General features: G+C 35.9%; 1 protein-coding gene across 2 annotated transcripts in view; it reads right to left on the bottom strand.

Moving 5' to 3' along the window:
- Window positions 1-742: 742 nt before the first annotated feature.
- Window positions 743-26,617, bottom strand: part of NYAP2 (neuronal tyrosine-phosphorylated phosphoinositide-3-kinase adaptor 2) — a 382,953-nt gene continuing 357,078 nt past the window's right edge. For both annotated transcript variants that reach the window (XM_078329186.1, XM_035305904.3), the window contains one exon: window positions 743-822. In XM_078329186.1, coding sequence (XP_078185312.1) covers window positions 778-822 — 45 coding nt within the window. In that variant the 3' untranslated portion in view covers window positions 743-777. The remainder of the gene's footprint in view (window positions 823-26,617) is intronic.

Here is a 26,617-nt window from a genome sequence, read left to right as displayed (position 1 = left end):
CGAAAATGAAATTAATGGGGATTTTAGAAAATAAGAACCAAGTCATTTTATGTAAATGTGTATGTATTAAATGTTTTAAATTGACAACCTAAAAATACAAATACTACAAGCACACACTCCTTCACCTCCACTACAAAATTTTGAACATGATGAATGGGTCAATAGGCTTGTCTTCTTTTTGCTTGCAGCCTTTGAATAGTATATAAATAAATAACTTCATCTTTTGATCATAGAAGATACCTAGAGACTACAATCCTTCTTTCTTAAGATTTTGATCTGAGATTATATTGAGTTAGGTAGGATAAAAGGTTTCCATAAATATTTAGTCTCATAGATTTTTAATGCAATATTTGTTAAACAACATTTACAAATGTCTAAAATAAATAATTATTTCATATGTCAAGCTCAAGGTACACATTTGTGGCCAGAAAAGAACAAATTTCTGTGAAAGCAACTATTATGTTATCATTAAATTGTGATGTTTGCAGATTAGGGTAAATAATTCTTCAAGCATTATTCAGGCCTCTTAATAGCTTGTAATGGTGGTTTCTTTGGGTTGAAAACCTATCTTTCCTTTCTCTTGCTTTTATTCTTAGACTATTTATGAATATCTCTTCTTTTACTACTACTCTTCTCGTCCACTATATATAACATTGTTGTTCTTTTAGCTTTATACTGAGTATATTATGGCATTAAAATAATGAAATACAAGTATACGTAAAGTTTCACTTCTAGGACTGACCTGAATCCATGCCACTTAACTGTACACTGGTTAGTTCAAGAATGTTCCTCCAAAGATAGTGATGTTTGCATTTCGGTAACCTGCAAGAAAGAAATCTTAGCATGAACATTTTTATTCTACTAATGAAGATTCTGAAGAAAAAATATTAAGCTAAAGAATCTAAAATTGTTTCAAAAATTGAACATCAATATGCTTAATGTTAAAAGTAACCAATAGAATGAATCAACAGGAATCCAAAGTTGTTGAATAATTGGACATCTATACACTTTTTGTATGGTAGTGCTATTACAAATACAAAACAAATAAACAAATAACCGTAAATTAGAAATAAAAGTGAATACACCAAGTTCCTACGAGTAAGAATTTCTTTTAACAATTACTAAATGCACTACTATCAAAGTATTACTACACAGGTATTTTGTAGATTTCAGGAGATCAAAATATTTTCCAGATTTGTACTTAATTTTGGTAACTTTCCTTTAATGTAGAGAAGGAACAGGCGAGGCAGGTGGATCACAAGGTCAAGAGATCGAGACCATCCTGGTCAATATGGTGAAACCCCATCTCTACTAAAAATACAAAAAATTAGCTGGGCATGGTGGCGCGTGCCTGTAATCCCAGCTACCCAGGAGGCGGAGGTTGCGGTGAGCCGAGATTGCGCCATTGCACTCCAGCCTGGGTAACAAGAGCGAAACTCCGTCTCAAAAAAAAAAAAAAAAAAGAGAAGGAACAGGCATTCACTTCATTATATGATATGTTCTTTAAAAACTGGTCTAGTGAATGTTTAACAGGTTTGCTGCCCAGAGTTAATGGTTTTTCTTTGTTTCCTTTTTCTTTTTTCATTGTGGTGCTGGTGACCAGTCATTTTCTAAGCAGACTTTTTACATCAACATAAAAATTTAAATAAATATTATAAAATCACAGTATAGGATTACAGCATATATCAATCCCTCTTATTACCATAGAAGGCTTATCAACATAGCTGAGCCATCAAGGCTACTACTTATGTTGTTATTCTATCACCCAAATTATTAAGGAGATAGCACATGAATTTCACTAGGATATTTTGTGACAGACACCTTTTACTGCAAGGAAAAGTCAATTCTTGGTCCGGCCAGAAAGATTTTCATCAGCCTGCATGTTGAACTCCTTAAAAATTGGATGCATTAGCAGAGAGGAGTGATAACCTTTAAAAGTAAAAGACCTAGATGATCAGAGATGTGGCATGATTCAGGGCAGTCAAGATGCCCCCTGAGTATTTTAAAGTAAAAATATTTTAATGGAAGTACAATAATTAATCAAAGAGACACTCGGGCCTCCTGGGTCTGGAGTGAGGCTATTCCAAGTCCTTAAATCTGCCACAAAGCTCTATTGGACACCCAGGGGACACATGTGACAATTTATTTTAGTTTAAGTGAATTCTAGAACCTTAAATTACCAGAGAGAACTTAACCACTTGCTTTATTTGATTGCATTTTCTGTTTCTGGTTAATTTATGAATTAAGTTCAAATTTTTCATTATTAATAAATTTGTGATAAGCATCAAATAGCTAACAGATGTCATTGAATAACTTCTAGAAGGAAGTAAAGTTTACCTGCTAAAAGGATGTAAATTTGTCTACATGATTACAAATCTTTTGCTAGAACCCATTACAATCAACTTTAAATACATCTGATCATCTATCTATAATAAAAGACAATTAATAAAAGTATGCACTACAGTTCTATGTACACTTCTAATATAACCTCAAAGGAAATTATTTTAATAAATTCTTTTAACTTGATGTCAGTTAGAAGCAATTATAATTCTGATTTCTCCCCAAATATCCTTGGAAGCATATTAAAAACTAATTATTAAAAAATCAAATACCACAAGAGGAATTAAAATTAATATCAAAATATATGTGAATTTTACAAGATCAAATGGGTGTGTAGCACTTCCAAATATATCCTATTAATCAAAGTAATTCTTACCTGACTTTTGGCTATAAATACTTTTCATTTAGATTGTATTTTAGAAGGTTAACATTTCACTAATTTAAATATTGCTAAATTTGTTTTTTAAGAGTAAAATTGCTCAGAAAATTAATTAATAAGATACAACTATATGTGGCCATATAAGAAATCTAATTTAATTTTAAGGATTCTAATAGTTGAAAGTAAAGGGATGGAGAAATATATTATGATAAACCTAATAAAAGAAAGTAGAATAGCTATGTTAATTTTAGACAAAGGAAACTTCTGAATAAAGAAGATTATCAAGGATAAAAAAGAAGCATGACCTAATGACAAAGGATTCAATTGTCCAATGAGACATATAATCTTAAACGTGTATGTACCTTAAAGAACATCAAAATACATGATGCAAAGATTGACAGTACTCATAATACCACAACCAAAGACAGAACAAGGAAACTACAGCCCAGTATTTCTCATGAACACAGATGCAAAAATTCTCCAAAGAATGTTAGCAAACATAGCAAAAAGAATTATATACCACAAACAAATGGGATTTATTCTAGGCATGCAATATTGGCTCAACATTCAAAAAATTATCAATATAATCTATCACAAGGAAGAAAAATCATTTGATCATGTCAAAGATGGAGAAAAATGATTTGACAAAATTCAACACCCACTCATGAAAAATATCTATTGCAAGCTAGGAACAGAGAAGGACTTTCTCAAATGTAAAGAGCATCTATATGATGTTACACTAAATGGTGAAAAACTGACCAGTTTCACTCTAAGATAAGGAACAAGGCAAGGATGTTCTCTCTCACCACTTCTATTTAACATTGTAGTGGAAGATCTAGACAGTGCAATAATACAAGAAAAGTAAATAAAAGCTTGTTTAATTTTATGTGTCAACTTGACTTGGACATGGGGTGCCCATATATTTGGAAAAAAAATTATCCTGAGTGTCTCTATGAGGTTTTTTTTTTTCTAATTAACTTATATTGGCAGACTGAGTAAAGCAGATTGCCCTTCATAATATGGGTGGACCTCATATAATCAGTTGAAGGCACAAACAAAACAAAAAAAGGCTGATCTTCTCTTGAATAACAGAATTCTTCCTGTCTGATAGCCTGCAAACTGGGACATGAGCTTTTTCCTGTCCTTAGACTAAAATGTCAGCTCTTTTAGACATGAACTAAAGTCAGGTCTACACCATTGGCTCTCCTGAGTCTCCAAGATCTGCAGTTCGTGAACTCACACCACAGACCTTGAGACTTGCCAGCCTCCACAATCATGTGCTATGGTCTAAATGTTGCTGTACTCCAAAATTCATGTGCTGAAGTTCTAATCCCCAAGGTGATGTATTAGGAGGTGTGGCTTTTGGGAGGTGCTTAGGTGATGAGAGAATAGCTCTCACTCATGAGATTAGTGCCCATATAAAAGAAGCCCAAGAGAGATTTTTACTTCTTCCACAATGTGAACACTCAGCTAGACAGTGCCACCTATGAATGGGAAAGAGGACTGTGTTAGTCAGGGTTCTCTAGAGCAACAGAACTAACAGGATGAATGTATATATGAAAGGGGGTTTATTAAGGAGAATTGACTCACAGGATCACAAGGTAAAATCTCATGATAGGCCGTCTACAAGCTAAGAAGCAAGGAAGACAGTATTGAATCAGACCAAGTCCCAAAACTTCAAAAGTAGGAAAGCTGACAGTGCAGCCTTCAGTCTGTGGCTGAAGGCCTGAGAGACTCTGGCTACACACTAGTGTAAGTCCAAGACTCCAAAAGCCAGAGAATTTGTAGTCTGATATTCAAGGGTGGGAAGCGTCAAGCATGGGAGAAAGATGGAGCCTGGAAGGCTCAGCAAGTCTGCTCTTTCCACCTTCTTCCTCCAGCTTTATTTTAGCAATGTTGGCAGCTGATTAGATGGTGCCTACACAGATTGAGTGTGGGTCTGCTTATCCCAGTCCATTGACTCAAATGTTAATCTGCTTTGGCAACACTCTCACAGAGACACACAGGAACTATACATTGCATCCTTCAACACAACAAGTTGACAATCAATATTAATTATCACAAGGGCCCTCAGCAGACACTGAATCTGCTGGTATCTTCTTGACCTTGGATTTCTCAGCCTGTAGAACTTTCAGAAATGAATTTCTGTCATTTATAAGCTATCTCAGCTATAGTATTTTGTATGTATTTATATAGCAGCACAGACTAAGACAACATATAGCCAATTCCTTATTTTATATACATATATATACACAAATACATATACATACACACATATATGTGCATATACATGCAGATAAATGATCCCCATTGTGAGCTGACAAGCTGCTGATCTTGGAGACCCAGAGAGCCAATGGTGTCATTTCCATTTGAAGAAGAGTAGATATTTCAGTTCGATTACAAGGACAGGAAAACGCTCATTGAATTGACAGGATATATGTGTGTATGCGTATATGTATGTATGCCTTATTGATTCTATTTCTCTGGAGAACCCAGACTCATACAAAAATGTAAACAGAAGATCTGGAAAGAAAAAATAAAACTGTTTTCATTCACAGATTGTATGAATGCCTATGTAGAAAATTCAAAAGAATAAAAAGCAAAACCAAAAATCTTGATCTAAATGATATAACCAACCAGCTGGCAGGATAGAAGGTTAATATTTAAAAGGCAATTATTTTCTTATAAAACAGGAAATGAACAATTAAAATACCAAGTGTTCATTTCTGGTGTCTAAGAAAATAATTGACAATTAGAATATCAATTTTTTATTCCTGGTATATAGGAAAATAATTGTTATTACATTAGTACCAAGTAAGTAATACTTAGGTATTAGTCTAAAAAAACTCTAAAATATTTATGAAGAAAACTATAAAACTCTGATGAAAGAAATCAAAGAAGATTTAAGTAAGTAAAGAGACGGTTCATGAACATGGACAGAAAAACTCCAGAGTTGTCAAGATGTGAGTTCTTCAAGACTTGATCCATTTATTTAATAAAATTTCAATCAAAATCTTAGTTATCTTGTGGATTTCAACAAACTTATTCTAAAGTTTATTCAGAAGGGCAAAATGCTCAGGATGGCCAAAACAATATTAAAAGAGAAGAATAAAGTCAGAGAACTGACTTCAATAATTACTGTAAATTTGCTGTATTGAAGACAGCATGAAGCTTCGGGCGGGGGAAGTGGAAAAATAGATGAATGGAACAGAATAAAGGTCCAGAAATATATTCACACAAATATAATCAACTGATATTTGACAAAGGATCAAGAGCAAGTCAATGAAGAAAGGATAGGTTTTTCTTGAACAAATAGTGCTGGAATAACTAGAAAATCAAATGCAAAAACAAACAGATCTAAACACAGATCTTACACTTTTCACAAAAGTCAACTCAGAATGAATGATAAACCTAAATGTAAAATGCAGGTCAAGTTGGTAGAGAACCACTGAAGATAGAAATGATCTGAACAGTACTGTCAATCATATTGATCTAATTGACACTTACAGAATGCCCATTCCAACAAAAAGATAATACACATTCTTCCCGGCCATAAAATATTCACTGTTGGTTCACGTTTTGACCATAAACACATATCCCAATTAAAAACAACAACAAATAATGCTGTCAGGCACGGTGGCTAACCCCTGCAATCCCAGCACTTTGGGAAGCAGAGGAGGGCAGATCATCTGAGGTCAGGAGTTCGAGACCGAACTGGCCAACATGATGAAACCCTACTAAAAATACAAAAATTAGCCAGGCATGGTGTTGAGCATGCTACTTGGAAGTAATCCTAGCTACTTGGGAGGCTGAGGCAGGAGAATCACTTGAACCTGGGAAGCGGAAATTGCAGTGAGCCAAGATTATGCCACTGCACTCCAGCCTGGTGGCAGAGTGAGACTCCATCTCAAAAAAAATAGCAGTGAAATTAAACTAAAAATCAGTATTAGAAAGATAACTGGAAAATACTCAAATATTTGGAAATTAAACAACACATTTCTAAACAACCATGGGCTATTTAAGAAGGCTTAAAATTTTTTTTTAAATATTTTGAGCTAAATAAAAATGAAGACATAATATAACAAAATGTGTGAGCACAATGCATAGAGCACAAAACGTGTGAGCACAATGCATTTATTTGGTATGATAAATGCACACATTAGAAAAAAGAAAGACCGTCATTCTCAGCAAACTGACAGAAGAACAGAAAACCAAACACCACATTCTCTCACTCATAAGTGGATGTTGAACAATGAGAACACGTGGACACAGGGAGGGGAACATCACACACTTGGGCCTGTTGGAGGTGGGGGGGGTCTCAGGGAGGGTTAGCAGGGTGTGGGGGGATTGGGGAGGAAAATCTAACGTAGGTGACGGGTGGGGAGGGCGGTATGGATGTAGTGACCCACTACGGCGTGAGGGTAGCAAACCATGGCATGTGTATACCTATGTGACAGATCTGCACATGTACCCCAGAACTTAAAGTATAATTTTAAAAAAAGAAAAGAAAAAAGAAAGATACAAAATCAATAATGTGTTTCTACTTTCAGAAATGAAAGAAGAATGAACTGAGCCCAAAGACATCAGAAAAAAGGAAAGAATAAAACTACAGTAGAAATAAATAAAATTAAAAATAAGAAAACAATAGAGAAAACAAACCCAAAAGTTGATTCTCTGAAAGATTAATATATTCATTAACTTCAAGCCAGTCAAACCAAGAAAAATAGCAAGAAGACTGAAATTAACAGTATCAGAAATAAAAATAGCATCATCATTACTGATCTCATAATAAGGGAAATCATCAAACAAAACTATGACTACAACTTATAGTAACTTAAATAAAGTGGGCAATAGCCTTAAAAATACAAAATGCTTACAGGGAGAAATGATGATCTAACTAGTGTTATGTATGTTACAGAAATTCAATCAGTATTTAATAATGATTTTTTCAAAAAAGAAAGAACCAGGCCCAGATGGTTTCAATGATGCATTCTACTAGACACCTATAAAAGAAATATCACTAACTCTCCACAAACTCTATCAGAAGATAAAGCAGAGGGCTCGGTGGGTGGCTCACACCTGTAAGCCCAGCACTTTGTGAGGCTGAGGCGGGCGGATCACCTGAGGTCGGGAGTTCAAAACCAGCCTGACCAACATGGAAAAACCCTGTCTCTACTAAAAAAATTAGCTGGGCATGGTGGTGCTTGCCTGTAATCCCAGGTACTTGGGAAGCTGAGATAGGAGAATCGCTTGAACCCAGGAGGCAGATGTTGCAGTGAGTCGAGATTGTGCCATTGCACTCCAGCCTGGGCAACAAGAGGGAAACTTCATCACAAAAAAAAATAAAAAACAGAGTGAACACTTTCTAACTTATTCTAGGAGGCCAGCATTTTCCCAACCAAACCAGACAAACACATGAGTAGAAAGGAAAACTTTAAAGAATAATATCACTCATGGGTAAAGATGCGAAAATTCTCAACGAAATATTAGCAAACAGCATCCATTAATGCGTACAAAGAATTACATACCATAAATGAGAGGGATTTATTTCCAATATGCACCTTGATTCAGCATTTAGAATCTAGTCAATGTGGTGGGTGCGGTAGCTCATGCCTGTAATCCCAGCACTTTGGGAAAGCCAAGACTGGTGGATTACATGAGGCCAGGAGTTCAAGACTATCATGGCTAATATGGCAAAACTCCCTCTCTACTGAAAACACAAATCTTAGTTGGACATGGTGGCATGAGCCTGTTATCCCAGCTACTCAGGAGGCTGAGGCAGGAGAATTGCTTGAACCTGAGAGGCAGAGGTTGCAGTGAGAAGAGATTGCACCATTGCATTCTAGCCTGGGTGACAGAGCAAGATCCTGTCTCAAAAAAAAAAGAAAAAAAATATGCTAGTCAATTTAATAAACCATATCAACAAGCTAAGAAAAAGCATATGGTCATATCAACTTGATGTTTAAAAAGCTAATAAATTCAACATTTATTCATGATTAAGAAAAACCCCTTGGCAAACTAGGAATGGTGGGAAAGTTGCTCAACTTGACAAAAAACAATCTCATCTACAAAAGCCCATAGCTAATATCATTCTTAATGGTGGGAAATGTTATCATTCAGATTTTTCCCCTGAGATCTAGAACAAGGTAATGATGTCTCTTCTTAACTACTCTCATTCAGGATGGTACTGGAAGTTTCTGGAAATAAAATTAGAAAAAGAAAAAGAAAAAATATATACATATACATTGGCAAGGAAGCTATAATACCAAATTTATTTTCTAGTGATACTATATACCAAAAAAAAAAAAAAAATGAAAAGAAAAAACAACAACCCCAAAACTAATAAGCAAGTATAGCAAGATCATGGAATAAAAAGTTCACATATGCAAGTCAATTGCTTCCTTACATATGTACATTGAACTATTAGAATTTGCAATTAAACAAAACCACCATTACAAGAGTACCAAAATAAACATAAAAACAGAGAATTAAGTTAGTTGGCATAAATCTAAGAAACTATTCCCCAGATCTATTTGCAGAAAACTATTATGCACACGAAACAAGGATTATCTGAAAAGTGAAAAGATCAGATGTTTGTGGATTAAAAGACTCAATATTGTTAGGATATCAGTCTTTCCTAACTTGATCTATAGAGTCAATGCAATCTTAATAAAAATCCAAATGAGAAATTTAATCGACTCTGACAAATTTATTAACAAATATTTAATGAGACAAAAGATCATACTTCAATACTTATCTGCTTTTGACAAAGCTGCAAAGGTAATTTAGTTGAAAAAGGATATGCTTTTCAACTAACTGTACTGAAAATCTTGAGAACCTAGACACAGCTTTTACACAAAATTAATTCAAAATAGATCATAGATTTAAATGTAAACTTTTAAAACTATAAACCTTCAAAAGAATATATACAAAAAAAATTTGTGACCTTGATTTGGGCCATCAAAAACAAGGAAAGTCTTAGAAATGGTCAACAGCCAAGAGATGCTTGAGGAGACATGACTTCCACATATAATGTTGTATTCTGGATGAAATTTTGGCCCAGACAAATGAAATTAAAAATTATGAAAATTCAGTGAATAATAACATATCAGTATTAGTTGTGGTAAATATGTAAGACTAATGATAGGAGGAACTGGGTATGGGATATATATATACAGGAACTCAACACTGTTTTAGAAATTTTTCTGTAAACCTAAATGTAATCCAAAATAAAAACATTTATTTTAAAAAATTGAGAAAGATATCCTAGTTAATTTTCTCTCTTGTTGACCTGTCTAGTATTGACAGTGAGGTGTTAAAGTCTCCCACTATTGTTGTGTGGGAGTCTAAGTCTCTTTGCAAGTCATTAAGAACTTGCTTTATGTACTTGGGTGCTCCTGTATTTATCTTGGGTGCATATATATATATATATATATATATATATATATATATATTTTTTTTTTTTTTTTTTTTTTTTTTTTGAGACGGAGTTTCGATCTTGTTACCCAGGCTGGAGTGCAATGGCACGATCTCGGCTCACCGCAACCTCCGCCTCCTGGGTCCAGCCAATTCTCCTGCCTCAGCCTTCTGAGTAGCTGGGATTACAGGCACGCACCACCATGCCCGGCTAATTTTTTGTATTTTTAGTAGAGACGGGGTTTCACCATGTTGACCAGGATGGTCTTTGACCTCGTGATCCACCCGCCTCAGCCTCCCAAAGTGCTGGGATTACAGGCGTGAGCCACCGCTCCTGGCCCGGGTGCATATATATTTAGAATAGTTAGCTCTTCTTGTTGCGTTAATGCCTTTACCATTATGTAATGCCCTTCTTTGACTCTTTATCAGAGACTGGATTGCAACCCCTGCTTTTTTTTTTTTTCCTCTCCATTTGCTTGACCAGTCTTCCTCTATCCTTTTATTTTGAGCCTGTGTGTGTCTTTACACGTGAGATGGGTTTCCTGAATATAACACACTGATGGGTCTTGACTTTTTATCCAATAATTCCATCAAACAATGGACAAAGGATATGAACAGATACATTTCAAAGAAGGCATTTATGCAGCCAAAAAACATGAAAAAAAGCTCATCATCACTGGTCATTAGAGAAATGCAAATCAAAACCACATTAAGTTATCACCTCACACCAGTTAAAATGGTGATCATTAAAAAACCTGGAGACAACAGATGCTGGAGAGGATGTGGAGAACTAGGAATGAGTTTACCCTATTGGTGGGACTGTAAATTAATTCAACCACTGTGGAAGACAGTGTGGCAATTCCTCAAGGATCTAGAAATAGAAATTCCATTTGACCCAGCAATCCCATTACTGGATATATAGCCAAAGGATTATGTCATTCTATTATAAAGACACATGCACGCATATGTTTACTGCAGCATTGTTCACAATAGCAAAGACTTGGAACCAATGCAAATTCCCATCAATGATAGATTGGAAAAAGAAAATGTGGCACATATAAGCCACGGAATACTATGCATCCATAAAAAAGGGTGAGTTCATGTCCTTTGCAGGGACATGGATGAAACTGGAAATCATCATTCTCAGCACACTGACACAAGAACAGAAAACCAAACACCGAATGTTCTCACTCATAAGTGGGTGTTGAACAATGAGAACACATAGACACGGAGATAAACATCACATACTGGGGCCTCGGGGGTCGGGGGATTGGGAAGGGATAGCATTAGAAGAAATACCTAACATAGATGATGGGGTGATGGATGCAGCAAAGCACCACCATGGCACATGTATACCTATGTAACAAACCTGCACGATCTGCACATGTGCCCCAGAACTTAAAGTATAATAATAAAAAAAATAGAATGCAAAGTTTGGGGTAGCAAAAATATGGCGTCTTAGTACATGATTAAAGATAAGCAATTATCAAACTAAAAAAAAAGTCCAGAAGGAAACTTTAAAAGATATTACTAAATCTACTTAACCGAATATTAAACTAGTCATACTACAGAATATCTATCTTCTTTCAAGGAAGAAAAATCCCTGGTGATCTCCTCAAGTCCACAAGTCTTGCAGAGTATGTTTTCTGTTTAAACCAATATTGGTGTTTGTGCTTCGCTTTGCAGCTCTCTTTCTTTTAAGAATCCTTCAAAGGAAAGACATAATTACATGTTATTTTAAGTTTGCCTAGATATTTTAATATCTACTCATCTCCGTTTTAAGAAAGGCGCTAAACTGAAGAACAGAAAGGAAAATGATGTGGTTCTGGAGCTACTGTGATAAACAAAAGAGCAATCGAACCCTTCATGGTCTGTCTAAATAAAAAATTCAATAGTCAAATCATAGAATTCTATGTTTTTCCGTGGAGAATCTGTCATCCCTATGGAGCCTGTGCCAATTTTATTTAACACTTCATTTAGGCCCAGTGCAGTGGCTCACACCTGCAATCCCAGCCCTTTGGGAGGCCAATGTGGGAGGATTACTTGAGCCCAGGAATGTGAGACTGGCCTAGGCACAACAGGGAAACCCTGTCTTGACAAATGACTTTAAAAATTAGCTGGGTGTAGTGGTTTGTATCTGCAATTTCAGCAATTTGGGAGGCTGAGGTGGGAAGATGGCCTGAGCCAGAGACTGTGGTAGCAGTGAGCTGTGATGGCGCCACTGCACTCCAGCCTTGGCGACAAAGCGAGACTCTGTCTCAAATAAACACATACATACATAAATACAAATAAATGTATTTAAAGTTTTGTAATCTTTGTGGGGGCAGGGGAGTGGTTGCCAGAGGCTGGAGATGAAAGGGAGGGATGGGGAAAGGGAAGATGTGATCAAAGGGTACAAAATTTCAGTTCGATTGAAGGAAGATGTTTTGGTGAACTTGCTGCACAGCATGGTAACCACAGTTAACAATCATGCACTGTGTATTTACAAAATGCTAGAGGAATATGTGTACAATATTCCTGTTCACAAAATGTGTTGATAAGGTGATGGACATATTAATTAGCTTGATTGAATCACTCTACAATGTATACATAGATCAAAACATCACACCATAGCCCCTTAAATATACACAATTATTATTTGTCAGTTAAAATACAATTTAAAAAATTTAATTTTAAAACCAACTTTGAAAATGAATTACATAAAATCATTATAATTTATAATATACAAATAAATAAATAAAACAGCAATTTTAAGGGAAAATGTAACTGATTTATAAACTAACAAATGTAGGTGTATTTTCTTTCATTAAAGTGTAAGAGAGTTCTTTTAATTAAAAGATCTTAAATATGTATAAAAAGATTTCTGACTTTAAAATGTCAATGCATTCATATTTTCTGAAATACATCCATTTGTAAAAAAAAAAAAAAACTTGTAAGTGTAATTGCTAACATGATATAAACTCGCATTAGACTAATTTTTAACCTGTAAGAAATGAATTTATTTCTACTGAACTTGAATAAACTATATTATTATGGGCCATAGTGGTTTTATGGTCAGGTTCAAGGTTTCAGATCATACATGTGTTTATCTGTGAAGTTTGGCTTCACCTACTCCTTTTCAAAAAGAGAGAGAGATCCTACACAAAGCTGAATATTTGCGTATTGTAAAATGTCTGTAGTGTCTTTTGTCTCAGACGGCTAACGTGTGATACACTAATGAATAAGTGTATGCCACAGAATAGCTACTTCCAAGAAATCATTGTAAACATCTCACAATGGAGGCATTTAGAATACCTTTTATTCTAATTGACAGTAAAAGTAAAAATTATTTTAGATTTTTGACTAACAGATAAGGAGGTGCTAAAATAACTTCAGAAACTAAAATAGTGTACCAGGAGAGAGTTAAATAACACTATTCATACGAATTTTTAAAAGAAAACAAAATCTCTTCTGGGAATTATTAATAGCGGCAGGAGGTATTTCAACAATTTTGATAGATATACTTTAGAAATGGTTCAAGCAACTGCTTATCTTATTCATGTAGGCTCTAGGATTCCACTCTACTCCAAAAATAATTAGTTTCTATTGTAAGATAGTGGAGCAAAACGGCTCCTGAAATGAGAAGTTGCAGATACTCCTTTTTTTGTTTTTTGGTTTTTTTTTTTTTTGTTGGTCATAATGGATAAATTACGACCATTAAATTAAAAAATAAAACTGGGTCCTCCACTGCTTTTTTCCCAGCAGGTTTTTCTTTTCATTTTAGTTGTATTTATTTCCTCTTGAACCCAAGAAATGGCTAACATCTTCCTGGCCATTCACATTAAAATATTTCCTTGTTCATTATCCATGCACTCCCATAGTCCACCTAAACAAAGTGTGTGTTTTTGAGAAGTCCCAATACGCTTCTTGTAATAGAGTTAGGAAAGTTTCAACCTTTAGATATAGCAATGCATTTCTTAGTAAAACATACCTTTAGAGTGGATTATCTATGTCTCATACTTAATGTGAGTATACCTTTTTAATGCTGCTCTAGTCAATATTGCTTTGTAATTTGTCTTTGAAAGCTTTTTCTTAAATATATATATACATATAATCATTCTACATTTTTATATATACATATATGTGTCTATATATGTATGTGTGTGCATGCATATATAATATGTGTGTGTATTCACATGCATGCTGACTACTTTGAACTTTCAGTCATTGAGAGCTCTCAAAATGTTATATATTTTTAGGTATCATCTTATTACATTTTAATATTTATGTTACACTTTCCTGCCCAATGGGTATTACAATACCACACATGCTCTCAGCTGATAAGTACTCTAGTACAATCTCATCTTTACTGTGATCATAGTATCATGAGTGCACATAAATATGTATATATAAACTTATCAAATTGCACATGTGAAGTGTATGTGAGTTAAGAAATGTCCATTAAACCTCAATGAACTTGAGTAAAAGTAGTTGTGGATGGGTTTGGGTGGGTAGGCAGCAGGGAAAGAAAATTTCTGTCCTGAAGGAAATAATTTGCTATGTTGCTTTGAATGTTAGTTACAGATTTATTACATAGTACATTCAAGATAGGAGTAAAAAATAGAATAAATAACAAAAGAGTGTAGAGATCACTGGAAAATGTAGGCTTGATGAAAGTGTTTGGGCATGACTAAAAGGGCCATAAATATCATGGCAGTCTGGAATTACTGAGGACAAATTGCAGGGAAGTTCATTGGAAGAAACTATGGACAAGGCAGGTCATGACCACTTAAACAAAAGCAAACTTTTTAATGCAAAATAATTGAGATAAATAAGTAATGAATGAGTAAATCAAGAGAGTAATGAGTAATCAATAATGTAAAATAAATGAGATGTATTTATGTAGAATACGAGTGTCCAATCTTTTGTCTTCCCTGGGCTACATTGGATGAAGAACTGTCTTGGGCCGCACATAAAATATACTACCACTAACACTAACTGATGGGCTAAAAAAAAAAATTGCCAAAAAGTCTCATCCTGTTTTAAGAAAGTTTATAGATTTGTGTTGGGCTGTTTTCAAAGCCATCCTGGGCTGCAGGTTGGACAAGCTTGACATAGAGGCTATGTAATATGTCCTTCATGACCAAGAATTCATCCTCTGCACCAATCATCTAAAGAGATTAGGTTCCTAAGCACTGGATTCTGTGGCCAGTGTGTGTACAACCCAGTATTAAAGTACTTGGTGATGTCAGTTTAAAGATCAAGATACTTTTCAAGGGTTTCAGACTGAGGATTTACTAAAATTTTTAGTGTCAGCAAACTTACAAAGTACCACTGCTACTAGATACAAGGGATAAACCACCAGAAAAATAAATTCTAGGGTTTAATTTATAAATTATACTCTGAGCACCACTAAGGAAACCCAATCAGATCTCTGATTATGTGATTAGTTTTGGTCTCACACAGTTCAACAGCCCTGCTTAATTAATAATGACATTAAGTTGGTCAACTGTACCAAGTACTAGGAAAGGAACTTTTTGGCCTATGCTCTCTTGTGGCTAATACAGAAGATTGATTCAATGGTAAATACGGTAATAATGGTAATAGAGCTTTCTCTTTATAGATATTGTGTTGCCTAGGGACACATTATGAGTGCCTTAGGAAAAAACATCAGCAATTGAAAGGCCTTCAGATATACATGTTCTGTCATTTAGTGTCCATAAAACAGTTCAATGGGGATCACACATGCTGATGTATATATCACTGATAAGTGAAGTGACCATGACTAAGATCTTATGCCTATGTGGCATGAATCTTACACATGGACTGTAAGAGAGAGAATTTACAGCCATGCCAAAATGTGGCCCTAGCACTATTACTATTACCCATTGCTAATATTTACATAAGAAACTAAAATACATGATTTGCACATTGAATCTCTAAATTTCCAAGTTTTGATTCAAATTCAGAAATCCCATAAAGCTCAAACAAAAATATCTCAGCTCAGATCTGCCCTTGAGTTTGTCATCTTTCAAACTCTGCTGTAAATATTTATATTGACTATTTTTACTTAAGTGTTTACAAAGTTTTTTGTGCACAACGCCCCCCAAAAAGTTTTCTATTGTTTTATTACATACTAGTTCTTCCTTGTATAAAAATGAATTTTTTGCTATTCCAGAAAATTAAAAATATAAGAGCTGGTTATCATAAATAGAATAGGAATGCTACATGGATGAGCTTAGTATAACATTTATTCTGAAAGGAAGGAAGGAAGGAAGGAAGGAAGGAAGGAAGGAAGGAAGGAAGGAAGGAAGGGAGGGAGGGAGGGAGGGAGGGAGGGAGGGAGGGAGGGAGGGAGGGAGGGAGGAGAGAAGGGGGAAGGGAGGTATGGATGAAGGGAGGAAGAAAAGCAGGAAAGGGAAAAGATATAAGGAGGAAAGAAGGAAGAAAGGAAGGAAGAAGAGAGGAAGGGGAAGGAGGGAAGAAAGGAGGGAGGAGGGAGGAGCCGAAAAGGAAGAAAGGGGAAGGAGGGAAAGGGGGAGGAAGGAAGGAAGAGAGTAATGAAGGGAAGAAGGGAGGAAGAGAGGGAGGAAGGTACAGAGGAAGGGATGAAGGAAGCAGGAAGAGGAAAGAGGGAAGAAGGGAAGGGGCAAGGAAGGAGAGAGAGAGAGATTCGTCAGGTAAGGAGCAGCTGAAGTTTTAACCCTTGAGTTATTCTCTCCCCATTCATGTTCTAGTCCAATGAGAGGAGATCCTTCAAACTTCCTCTGGAGTGATTGATCTTTGACTCTGATACCAGATTGGCTACTTGGTTGACAGCCCTGAGTTACAGAGCCCCCTTTTCCCAGAGCTTTCTGAGGGATTTGGGGACAAAGGAGCCCCACCTGGCTTTCCCTACCTGGCCCACACATGGGAAACCCAGACAAAGAACTTTACATTTGAATCCCCTCTGGTCTCCGAATGGAGGCATGGAGCCAGGAAATTCCTGCCTTTGAAACCACACCCGCTGTGGACCCAGAAAGAGAATTTTCTTTAACACAGTCCCTCTATTCCACCTCTCTTTGTAAAGGTGACCTTTGTGACAGTCTACTTCTGCCACCCATGGGCAGGTAATCAGATTCACAGGATTATTTTTTCTTGTTATTTTTTCAGTATTCCCCTAACTCCAAAAAGCCTGAAGGTACAAACACGACAAAGTCATTTATTAAAATATGCAGCCAAACTGATAACAACCTCATATAGTATGTTTCATACTGCCTCTTCATCTTGGCAGGAAATTAATAAGATGAGTTTTGCTTTATGTCCTAACAATGACTAAACTAGGCCTAAAAGTTTAATACTCATGGTACACATTAGAAATTGTTTTGCTTCCTTTCTGTCAAAACTATACCTTGGCTGCCTCAAATCTATTTCAAAATGTAGGTAGAATAGATGTGAATGAATAAACGAAATAAACAGCAAACTGAGAGATAATTTTCAGGGATACAAGTCAATCAGCTGTTTTGAAAGACCAAAGAGAAAAGACACCTCTGGAAGCTAAGAATTAAACCACATGGGAACCTTCATGACATCTTTCCCTGAAGAACATCTGTGTAGGCGTGGGAACTAACCTGTTAAAGGCAGAACAGGCACAGTGAGTACCCCTCTTTGGTGCACTGATCTGGTTTGCCTTCGTATACCCTGACTGATGAAGTCTACACTACTTGGAGATGTGCAAACCACTTTGATGCTTTCTCCAACAGCTTATCAGCCTCAATCCAGGCAGACTCTCCTACAAGACAAACTGATGATCAGAAACAGTATTTATTAACCCTAAGTGATGTTAGGGATATAGGGAGCCATGGCTGACACTGCCTTGTAATCTTACAATCTTTTCAATGTTTATCACTTACACTATCTCAAAAGCTGCATGTGTAGGTATTATTTGTCAGCCAGAATATACTTTTCAGAGTCTATCTGCTGAACTAAAACAAGAGTTTATTGAATAATTAGACACATAGATAAGTAAACAAGACTTTTTAAATAAAAATGTGGTTCTCTTCTATCAAATCCCCAGAGAATATTATGCAAAGCATAAATCCTCATTCTAATCATTCTCTGCTAGGCTTATATCTGCAGTTTTGTATTGCTCTCTATGTGTCCACTTTAGTTTACCATTTCTTATTTACTCAGAAAACTGCTATATAGAGATTATTAGAATCATATGCAAACAAGAATAACTAGGATTTAGTGATAACATGGAAGCTTACCTAGCAATGGGCATTTAGGCAAATTATGATGCCCAGATATCATATTTAACTTAGAAGCTGGGAGATATTTTTAAATTAAATTATTTATTCTGAGTTGTGTTTCGAAAGGCGGACTGTCCAGTTACTGATTTCCAGCTAGAAGAACTATCTCTAGGGCAAACATTCACTAATTCACACAGCACTCTTGCCTTTAAGCCTCATGATGGACTTCCAAGACTTCCAGGCCCACGATAGAATGATGATACGGAATTGACAGACAAGAAATGCACATACTGATAGGATAAGAAACACTTTAACAGACAAGAATATAGAATCATTTAGCATGCAAAATCTTCAGTGCATTCCGTGAATTAATCTAATGCCATATTCTCAATGTGCTAATCAATTCGAGTACGGTAGCCCTATTTTATTTATCTTTACACACTAACACCTAGCAAAGTATTATTGTAAGACTGGGCAGGAAAAGTTGATAGATCAGAACTCACATAGTGTTGAAGTGTCAGAACTTATTAACTCCAGCAAACCGGGTACCCTCACTCCCATGCTACATGCACTCATTATTCAGATACAGAAATGGCTTCGCAGTTTGTTTTCCTGGACTTGTGATTAGGGTGGAGGAGAGGTTTGTGACAACAGCTGTTTCACAAAGAGTATTTCCCCAATAAATTACCCTTAGACTGATCTTGCCATTAACTGGCATAATGGGTAGAAGAGTGACCCCAAAAAAGATAGGTTCACTCCTCATTCCCAGAACCTGCTACTGTTATCTTGATTTGGAGGAAGGTTCTTTCTAAGTGTAATTAAATTGAGGATCTTGAGATGAGGAGATCATGTGAGTGGTCCTAATTTAAATTACAAGTGACCTTATAAGAGAAAAGCAGAAGGAGTTATGAGACAGACAGGAAAGGAGATGACACAAACAAAAGGGGAGGAGGCCTTGTGATCACAGAGACAGAGATTAAAGTGATGTGACCGCAAGTCAGAGAATGCCAGCAACCACCAGAAACTGGAAGGGGCTAGGAATGAATCCTCTAGGGACTCCAAAGGGAGCTTGGCTCTGCTAACAATCTGAATTTGGACTTCTGGCCTCTAGAACTGTAAGATAAAAAAAATTCTGTTGTTTTAAGCCACCCAGTTTGTGGAAATGTGTTAGCATGACCACAGGAAACCAATATTCTTGGGATTGTTCTCTGGTTTCATCTCTTAATGGTGTCAATGCATTTCTGTCCTCACAGAGCAACCGCTCTCTTAGAGTGCATGGGTTCTACATTCCAACTCACATGTATAGAAATTATGTTCATTTAGGTCTTTCATTTTTAAAGAGTTCCAAGCTGGCATTGTTTTTGCTTTAGGAAATGCATGTTCTGCTCATGAGAACCTTGCAAAATGCTTCAAAGATGGCCACCTGGAAAACAAAGGCCTTGCTTTCTGCTGACTCAGAGGCTACTTTGGAAATTAACATTTTGACACACATCCCTCCTCATCCACACCCATGCAGAGAATTGTGGGCAATCATTACATACTTTCACTTGAATAGATCTTAGCAGTTTTATTTGTTTCAGACAAGAGTCACATTGTAGAAGGCTCTACAGCAATATTAGGTACTCAGTACAATAATGATTGAATACATCATGTGATCTAATAAATCAATAAATATTCATTCAAGACATGCCTTCTTTATGAAGTGTTTACTTCTTTAACAATCCTCTATGAAATGCAATTTGGCTTGAAGTTAAGAGGATGGTCACCAAGGTCAAAGAAGCTGGTTAATCTACCACCCACCTGCTGTGCAATCTTGGATGAATTACTTAAACTCACTTTGCTTCAGTTTCCCCTTCAGGGAAAAGAGAATTATAATAAGAGTAGCAACACCGTGAGGGTTAAAAGTGTTACATATGTAAAGAGCTTAGACAAGTACCTGGCACATAAAATATGATATATCAGAATCCATTGCTAGTGCAGTGGCGGACACTTTATTTCACACAAACTAACTTAAAAGCCTACCTGTACTGGCTCAGAAGAATAGACATGGAATTAGATGGCATCGCATCCTTTGGGATTGGGAACCCTTCGTTTTACTGTAAAGACCAAGGGTTCTCATCCTCAGTCTCTGATCCCCTGGGCTTTCATATTACTTGGACAAATTGTAGATTTTTTGAGGAGAAATATCATTTTGCATCACTCTTTACCGTACAGAGTCCTGTCCCCAGTTGCTTTGTAAAGGTAGATCTTGAAATAAACAGATGGATTAGATTAATTTTCTTCTTCAAATCTGTTCTTAATAATTGTTCAGGGAACTTGCTGTAGCTTCTTGGACTTTTCAAAAAGACCAACCAGCATAATGAGTGGTAACGATGGCTGCCTTTACCAGGGCCATTTTTTGTCTATGCACCAAAAATGTGACTTGAGGCTGCTTTGGAAGGACTTTGAAGTGACAGAATAGCTTGAAAGCCATGATTAAAGAGGACTGTTTACAAAACAAACTTTAAGATTATAGGAAAACTTCCTCAGTGACTTTTTTAGGTCTTTGATTCAATGAACCAGATCCTTCTTTTCTCCCATGGGGTGAAGCTGACCTAGACCACAATAGAAAACGTCTCGCAGATAAGCTTGCCAAATCCACGTGGGATACAATTAGTGGGAAACAAACTATAATCTTTAAAGGGCAGGTGGAGGAATGATGAACAAAAACAAAATCATGTTTGGCTATATCTCCTGTTTTACTGACCATTCCTAATTTTTGCAAATGTTTAATTAAAGAGAAGCCTTTTTTTATTTTTCATCTTGGAGCTATAAATATGATACGTCCAATCATGGAGATTCTTGGAGCAGGTGATGATACTAAAACGCCAAACCAAAAAGGAAGACCTCTGAGTGTCATATAATTTTAAGACTTCCTTTCTCTCTTTCTCTCTCACTTTTGTTATTTGCATGAGTGTTTGTTTTTAAAATCTGACTGCTTTTTTTTCCAAGATGATGTTACTCACTGAACCACATTCTTCATTCCTGAGGGTTAGTAATTCTCAAAGGCTCCTCCCAGAGACAAATGAATGGGCTATTTTTCTCAGCATTGACTTTCCAGCCTCTAGTCCACAGCATGAAATATTCAGTAAACAGTTTCTGAATAAATGAAATAAAAGCCACTAGGATCTTGTCTTCAAGTGTGACCTTTTTTTTTTTTCTTTTTTTGCTTCCTTTTCATGTGCTAGCTCTAAAAGCATTTCTATAAAGCGGTGAATAGACATGATTTATTATTAGCAGACATAAAATTCTTTTGGAAGGTTTCTTCCATTTATTTACTCCATCTTAAAATCTTGCCATTAACAGTTTTTTTTTGTTGTTGTTGTTGTTATTTTTCGGAAGTTTTAAGGATTTCTCTGTTTTATTCACTGCTGCCCCTATCACTCCACACTTATTCTCCATTGTATTAATTCTTTTTCTGTCTTCATCACACTTCGTGTGATAGAAAATAAGACTTTTACATGTTTATTTCCTGTTTCCACCACTGAAATGCAGTTCGCTAGGTTTAAGTGAGCTGGGACTTAGCCTCTCTCATTCACTGTTCTATTGCCAGTATCTAACACAGTTCTGAGCTCATCATAAGAGCTTAACAAATATTGATTATAAATCAATTTTTATGTTAAAAAACATAAACATTTTATTCAGTAAAGTTAGCATTCATTTGTTAATTTTAGAAAAAGATTTTCAAAATATCTTTAAGTTATATCCCCATGATATTTAAGGTTATATAAATTATTACAGAATATGAAACAAACATTGGGATTTCATCTCAACTTACCTATTTCATTTTCTGTTATTTTGTTTTAATAAATAAGACTTTTCTCTGTTACATGTACTATGTTCAGACTGTTAACTATAATAAGCTATAAAAACTTGCATTAGCATAGAAATATCTGAGATAAACACTCCATTACATTTGGCTTAACACTTATAAAATTCATCTAAGTAGCTGTAATTAAAGATTTTAATGTGTAGAAAATGATCAGAGGAAAGTTCAACTGCAAGAAGCAACACATAAAATCAGAAAGAGGGCCAAAAACGGTATGTATTCACTGTTGGCTTTTTTCAGTTTTGTCCATGTCTTAGTCTATTTGGGCTATTATGACAGAAGAGTATGTATCAGATAAACCACAGAAAATTATTTCTCACAGTTATAGAGCCTGGGAAGTCCAAAACGAAGGTGTCGGCAGATTCAGTGTCTTTTGAGGGCTCACTTTCTGGTTCATATCTAAATGACCATCTTCTCATTAAGTCTTTACGTTGCAGAAAGGCTAAGGGCACTCTCTAGAGTCTCCATCATAAGAACAATGAGAACACGAATCCCATTTATGACAGTGAAGTCCTGATACCCTAAACAACTACCAAAGGTCCTGTCTCCAAAGACCATCATATTGGGGGATTAAGATTTTAACATTGGGTTTTCGGAGTATACAAAATTCAGTCTATAGCATTCCATCCCTGTTCTCTCTAAATTTATGTCTTTCTCACATGGAAAATATGTTAATTACATCCCAACAGCTCCAGCACTTGTTCCAGCATCAACTATAAAGTAAAAAACCCAAAGTGTAATCTAAATATCATCTATATCAGATATGGGTGAGACTCAAAGTATGATGTATCTTGAGACAAATTCCTCTTCAGCTGTGAATCTGTGAAACTAAAGTTACGTGCATCCAAAATATAATATTGGGACAAGTGTAGTTTAAACATATTCATTTCAAAATGGAAAAATAGGAAAGAAGAAAAGTAGCAGATTCTAAGTAAATCCAAATGACAAGGTAGACTCCATGAGCTCTAAAGCTTAAAAAGAATCCTTTGTGCCTTGAAATGTTCTTCTCTGGGTCCACCAGGCTAAAGTTTCCACCGTCAAGACACACTAGGAAGGCAATCCTGTTCCTGCAGCTTTGCTGGCTAGAGTTGGGCACTCATAGGTTTGAGCAGCCCTGCCCTCAATGGTTTTGAGCAGAAGTCATCTGGTCTGTTGAAAGGAAGGCAGTGGTCCCTCCGTTTGAAACTGATGAGGTAGCCCTGATGATCTCTATGTCACTTTGGGCTCATTCATCCCTTGTTTTAAGTAACAGCATCTGCTTTCTGTTGAGATGAATGATTAGGCCCATGGTTCACATTCATACTTGACTCCATATTAATGGGTCAATTAACCACATCCTTAGTGTCTTCTTCTTCTGGACAAATTTTTCTCATGTTTTGCAATAGGAATTGGTTAACCATTTTCAAAATTTTAAAGTTCCAATTCCTTTCTGCTTGGCAATTCTGCGTTTAAGTCAATTCTCTTCCCTCTCATTTTACCAAAAGCAGTTAGGAAGAGCTAAGCTGCATCTTTAGCACTTTGCTTAGAAATCACTTCAGCTAAATATCTAATCTTACCCCTCACAAATTGTGCCTTCCACAAAACACTAGAACATGAACACAATTCAGTCAACTTTTTGCCACTTTATAAAAAGAATCGGCTTTCTTCCTCTTTCTAATAACGTTTTTTTCAATTAAGAACTCATCAGAATGACTGTCCCTATTTGTACCAACATTCTGTTCATCATTGTTATTATGGTGTGAATCTGGTGTGTCCCCTCTGAAACTCATGTTGAAGTTTTATCCCCAGTGCAGCCATGTTGAGAGATAAGACCTTTAATAGATGATAGGGTCATGAGGGAAGGCTTAATGGATTAATGAATTAATGGGTTACAACAGGAGTGGGTTAGTTATCAAGAGGGTAAGTCTGTTACAAAAGCCAGTCTGGCTCTCAGTACACCCCTCTTGCCCCATGAGGCCTTCCATTATGTTATGACACAGCACAAGGCCCTCACAAGAAGCCAACCAGATGGGGCTGCACAGTCTGGACTTCCTAGACTCCAGAACTGTGAGAAATGAACCTCTTTTCTTTATAAATTACCAAGTGTCAGGTGTTATGTTATAGGAACAGGACTAAGGCAATTACTTAGGTATTCTTTAAGAAGATTAAGGCTTTCTCTACAACTCTCCTCTTTTATTTCTGAGCCCTCACCAGAATTTCCTTTAACAGTCTATTCACAGCAATGTAGGGTTTCTCTAGCATTCACTTCCAAAGTCTTCAAGCCACTAGCCATCACCCAGTTCCAAAGCTGTTTTCATATTTTTAAGGAAATTTTTACAGAAGCATAACCACTCTGTACCAATTTCTGTCTTACACTGTTTGGGCAGCTGTAATAAAGTGCTACAGATTAGGTGGATATTTTGCATGTGATGATGTAAATTTTGGGAGTCCAGTAGAGGAGTGTTATAAATGGAATGTTAACATCCCCCTAAAATTTATATATTGAAATTCTAATCTCTTCATACTTGATAGTATTAAGAAGTGGGGCTTTAGGTAAGTAATTAGGACATGAGGGCTCCTCATGAATGAGATTAGTGACCTTATGAAAAAGATGTCTGAGAGCTCCCTTGGTTCTTCTACCACAGAAGAACTCAGCCAAAGATGGCTGTCTGTGAACCAGGATGTGGGCCCTCACAAGACACTGAATCTGTTGGTACTTGATCTTGGACTTCCCAGCCTTAAGAACTGTGAGAACTAAATTTCTGTTATTTATAAACCCCCAATCTATAGTATTCTCTTACAGCAGCCCAAATGGACTAAGACAGTATATTTTGATATATTAAAATAGACTATTAGATAATAAAACTATGAATAATATGGTTTTATTAAAAGGTAATGATTATAGAAATGAAAACTTCCTTAAGGCATTCAGCTTTAATATTTTGTAATATTAAAATTTTTCTTAAATTTTAAAAAATGGCAAATTTTCAAGAATCTGGGACTGGATGTTTAAAGAATTTACAGAAAAAAGAAGAATTAAAACCTCAGTATAAACCGTGATGGTAGTGAAAAACTTATTTTTCTTACTGTACAGTTCTGCATTTTATTTTCTACTGAACAGTTTTCTTATCCCAAATTATTATCACTCTGGCTATACCATTCATGTTATTTTATTTTTTAAGTAAACATGTAATAGTCACATTGAATATAATACAAACTTTATTAAACATTTTTCAATATTTAACAAATGTTTATGATCTTTATGATTAAAGATTATAGACCAGTGATATCCAATAATCATTATTGCTTTCTGTAATACTAAAAGTGTTTTATTTTTATTCATCCAATATGGTAGCTACTAGCCACATATGGCTATTGAACACTTGAAATGTGGCTAGTATACCTACATAAATTAATTTTTAACTTCATTTAATCTTATCAATTTAAATTTAAATACATACCCATGGCTAGTAGCTACCATATTGGGCAGCACAGATATACGTTAGAGATTTGAAATATTCTTCCTGCTTTTACCTCCCAAACTCATAAAAGATCAGTGTTAGAAGGGCCAATATAGTGTTAGTTCTCAATATTCCTAGAGTTCATCTGGCATAAGGATGAAAGATTACCATTGAATTACAAACAAAATTGTATTTCTCACTTAAGATTTCCCAGGCTTTGTCTTTTCTTTTTCTCGCTAAGGTTTTGTCTGGGTTTAAAAATCAGAGGGTCAAAGAAAGGTTGATTTCACAGGATTCCATCTGGGAGTGGAAATAATGATGGGCGAGTGCCAGATACCTCAACAAGGTGCCAGCACTCATGAGGTCCACAGCCAAATTTACCAGATGAGAAAGAATTCAGAATGACAGAGAAAGAGAATCAGACAGAACGATATGAGTAAAACTGTTTTGTTCAGTTGGGTCTGAAAAAAATGGTTTTATTTATATCAATCTGAGGTTCAAACTGGGTAGGACTCTCACCATATAAAAAATAGATATTTTCAGAGTTTGGGAACAGGGATTTTCATATAAGAAGAAAATAAGATAAGAATTTTAGGTGTTTTTTGCCAGGTGCAGTGGCTAATAATGCCTGTAATCCTAGCACTTTGGGAGGTCAATGCGGATGAATTGCCTCAGCTCAGGAGTTCGGGACCAGCCTGGGAAACAAGGTGAAACCCTGTCTCTACTAAAATATAAGAAATTAGCTGGATTTGATGGCATTTGCCTGCAGTCCTAGCTACTTGGGAGGCTGAGGCAGGAGAATTGCTTGAACCCAGGAGGCAGAGGTTGTAGCGAGCTGAGATCACACCACTGCCCTCCAGCCTGACAACAGAGTGAGACTCTGACTGAAAAAAAAATAGTATTTTTAAAAATGTAGAAAAAGTTGTTCTTTTTCTTCCAGCAAACACCTATTATTTTTTCTTCC

This window comes from Callithrix jacchus, chromosome 6 (genome assembly GCF_049354715.1).
Source record: "Callithrix jacchus isolate 240 chromosome 6, calJac240_pri, whole genome shotgun sequence".
In the NCBI taxonomy this organism is placed as follows: Eukaryota; Metazoa; Chordata; class Mammalia; order Primates; family Cebidae; genus Callithrix; species Callithrix jacchus.
This window is presented reverse-complemented; position numbering and strand designations above follow the sequence as displayed.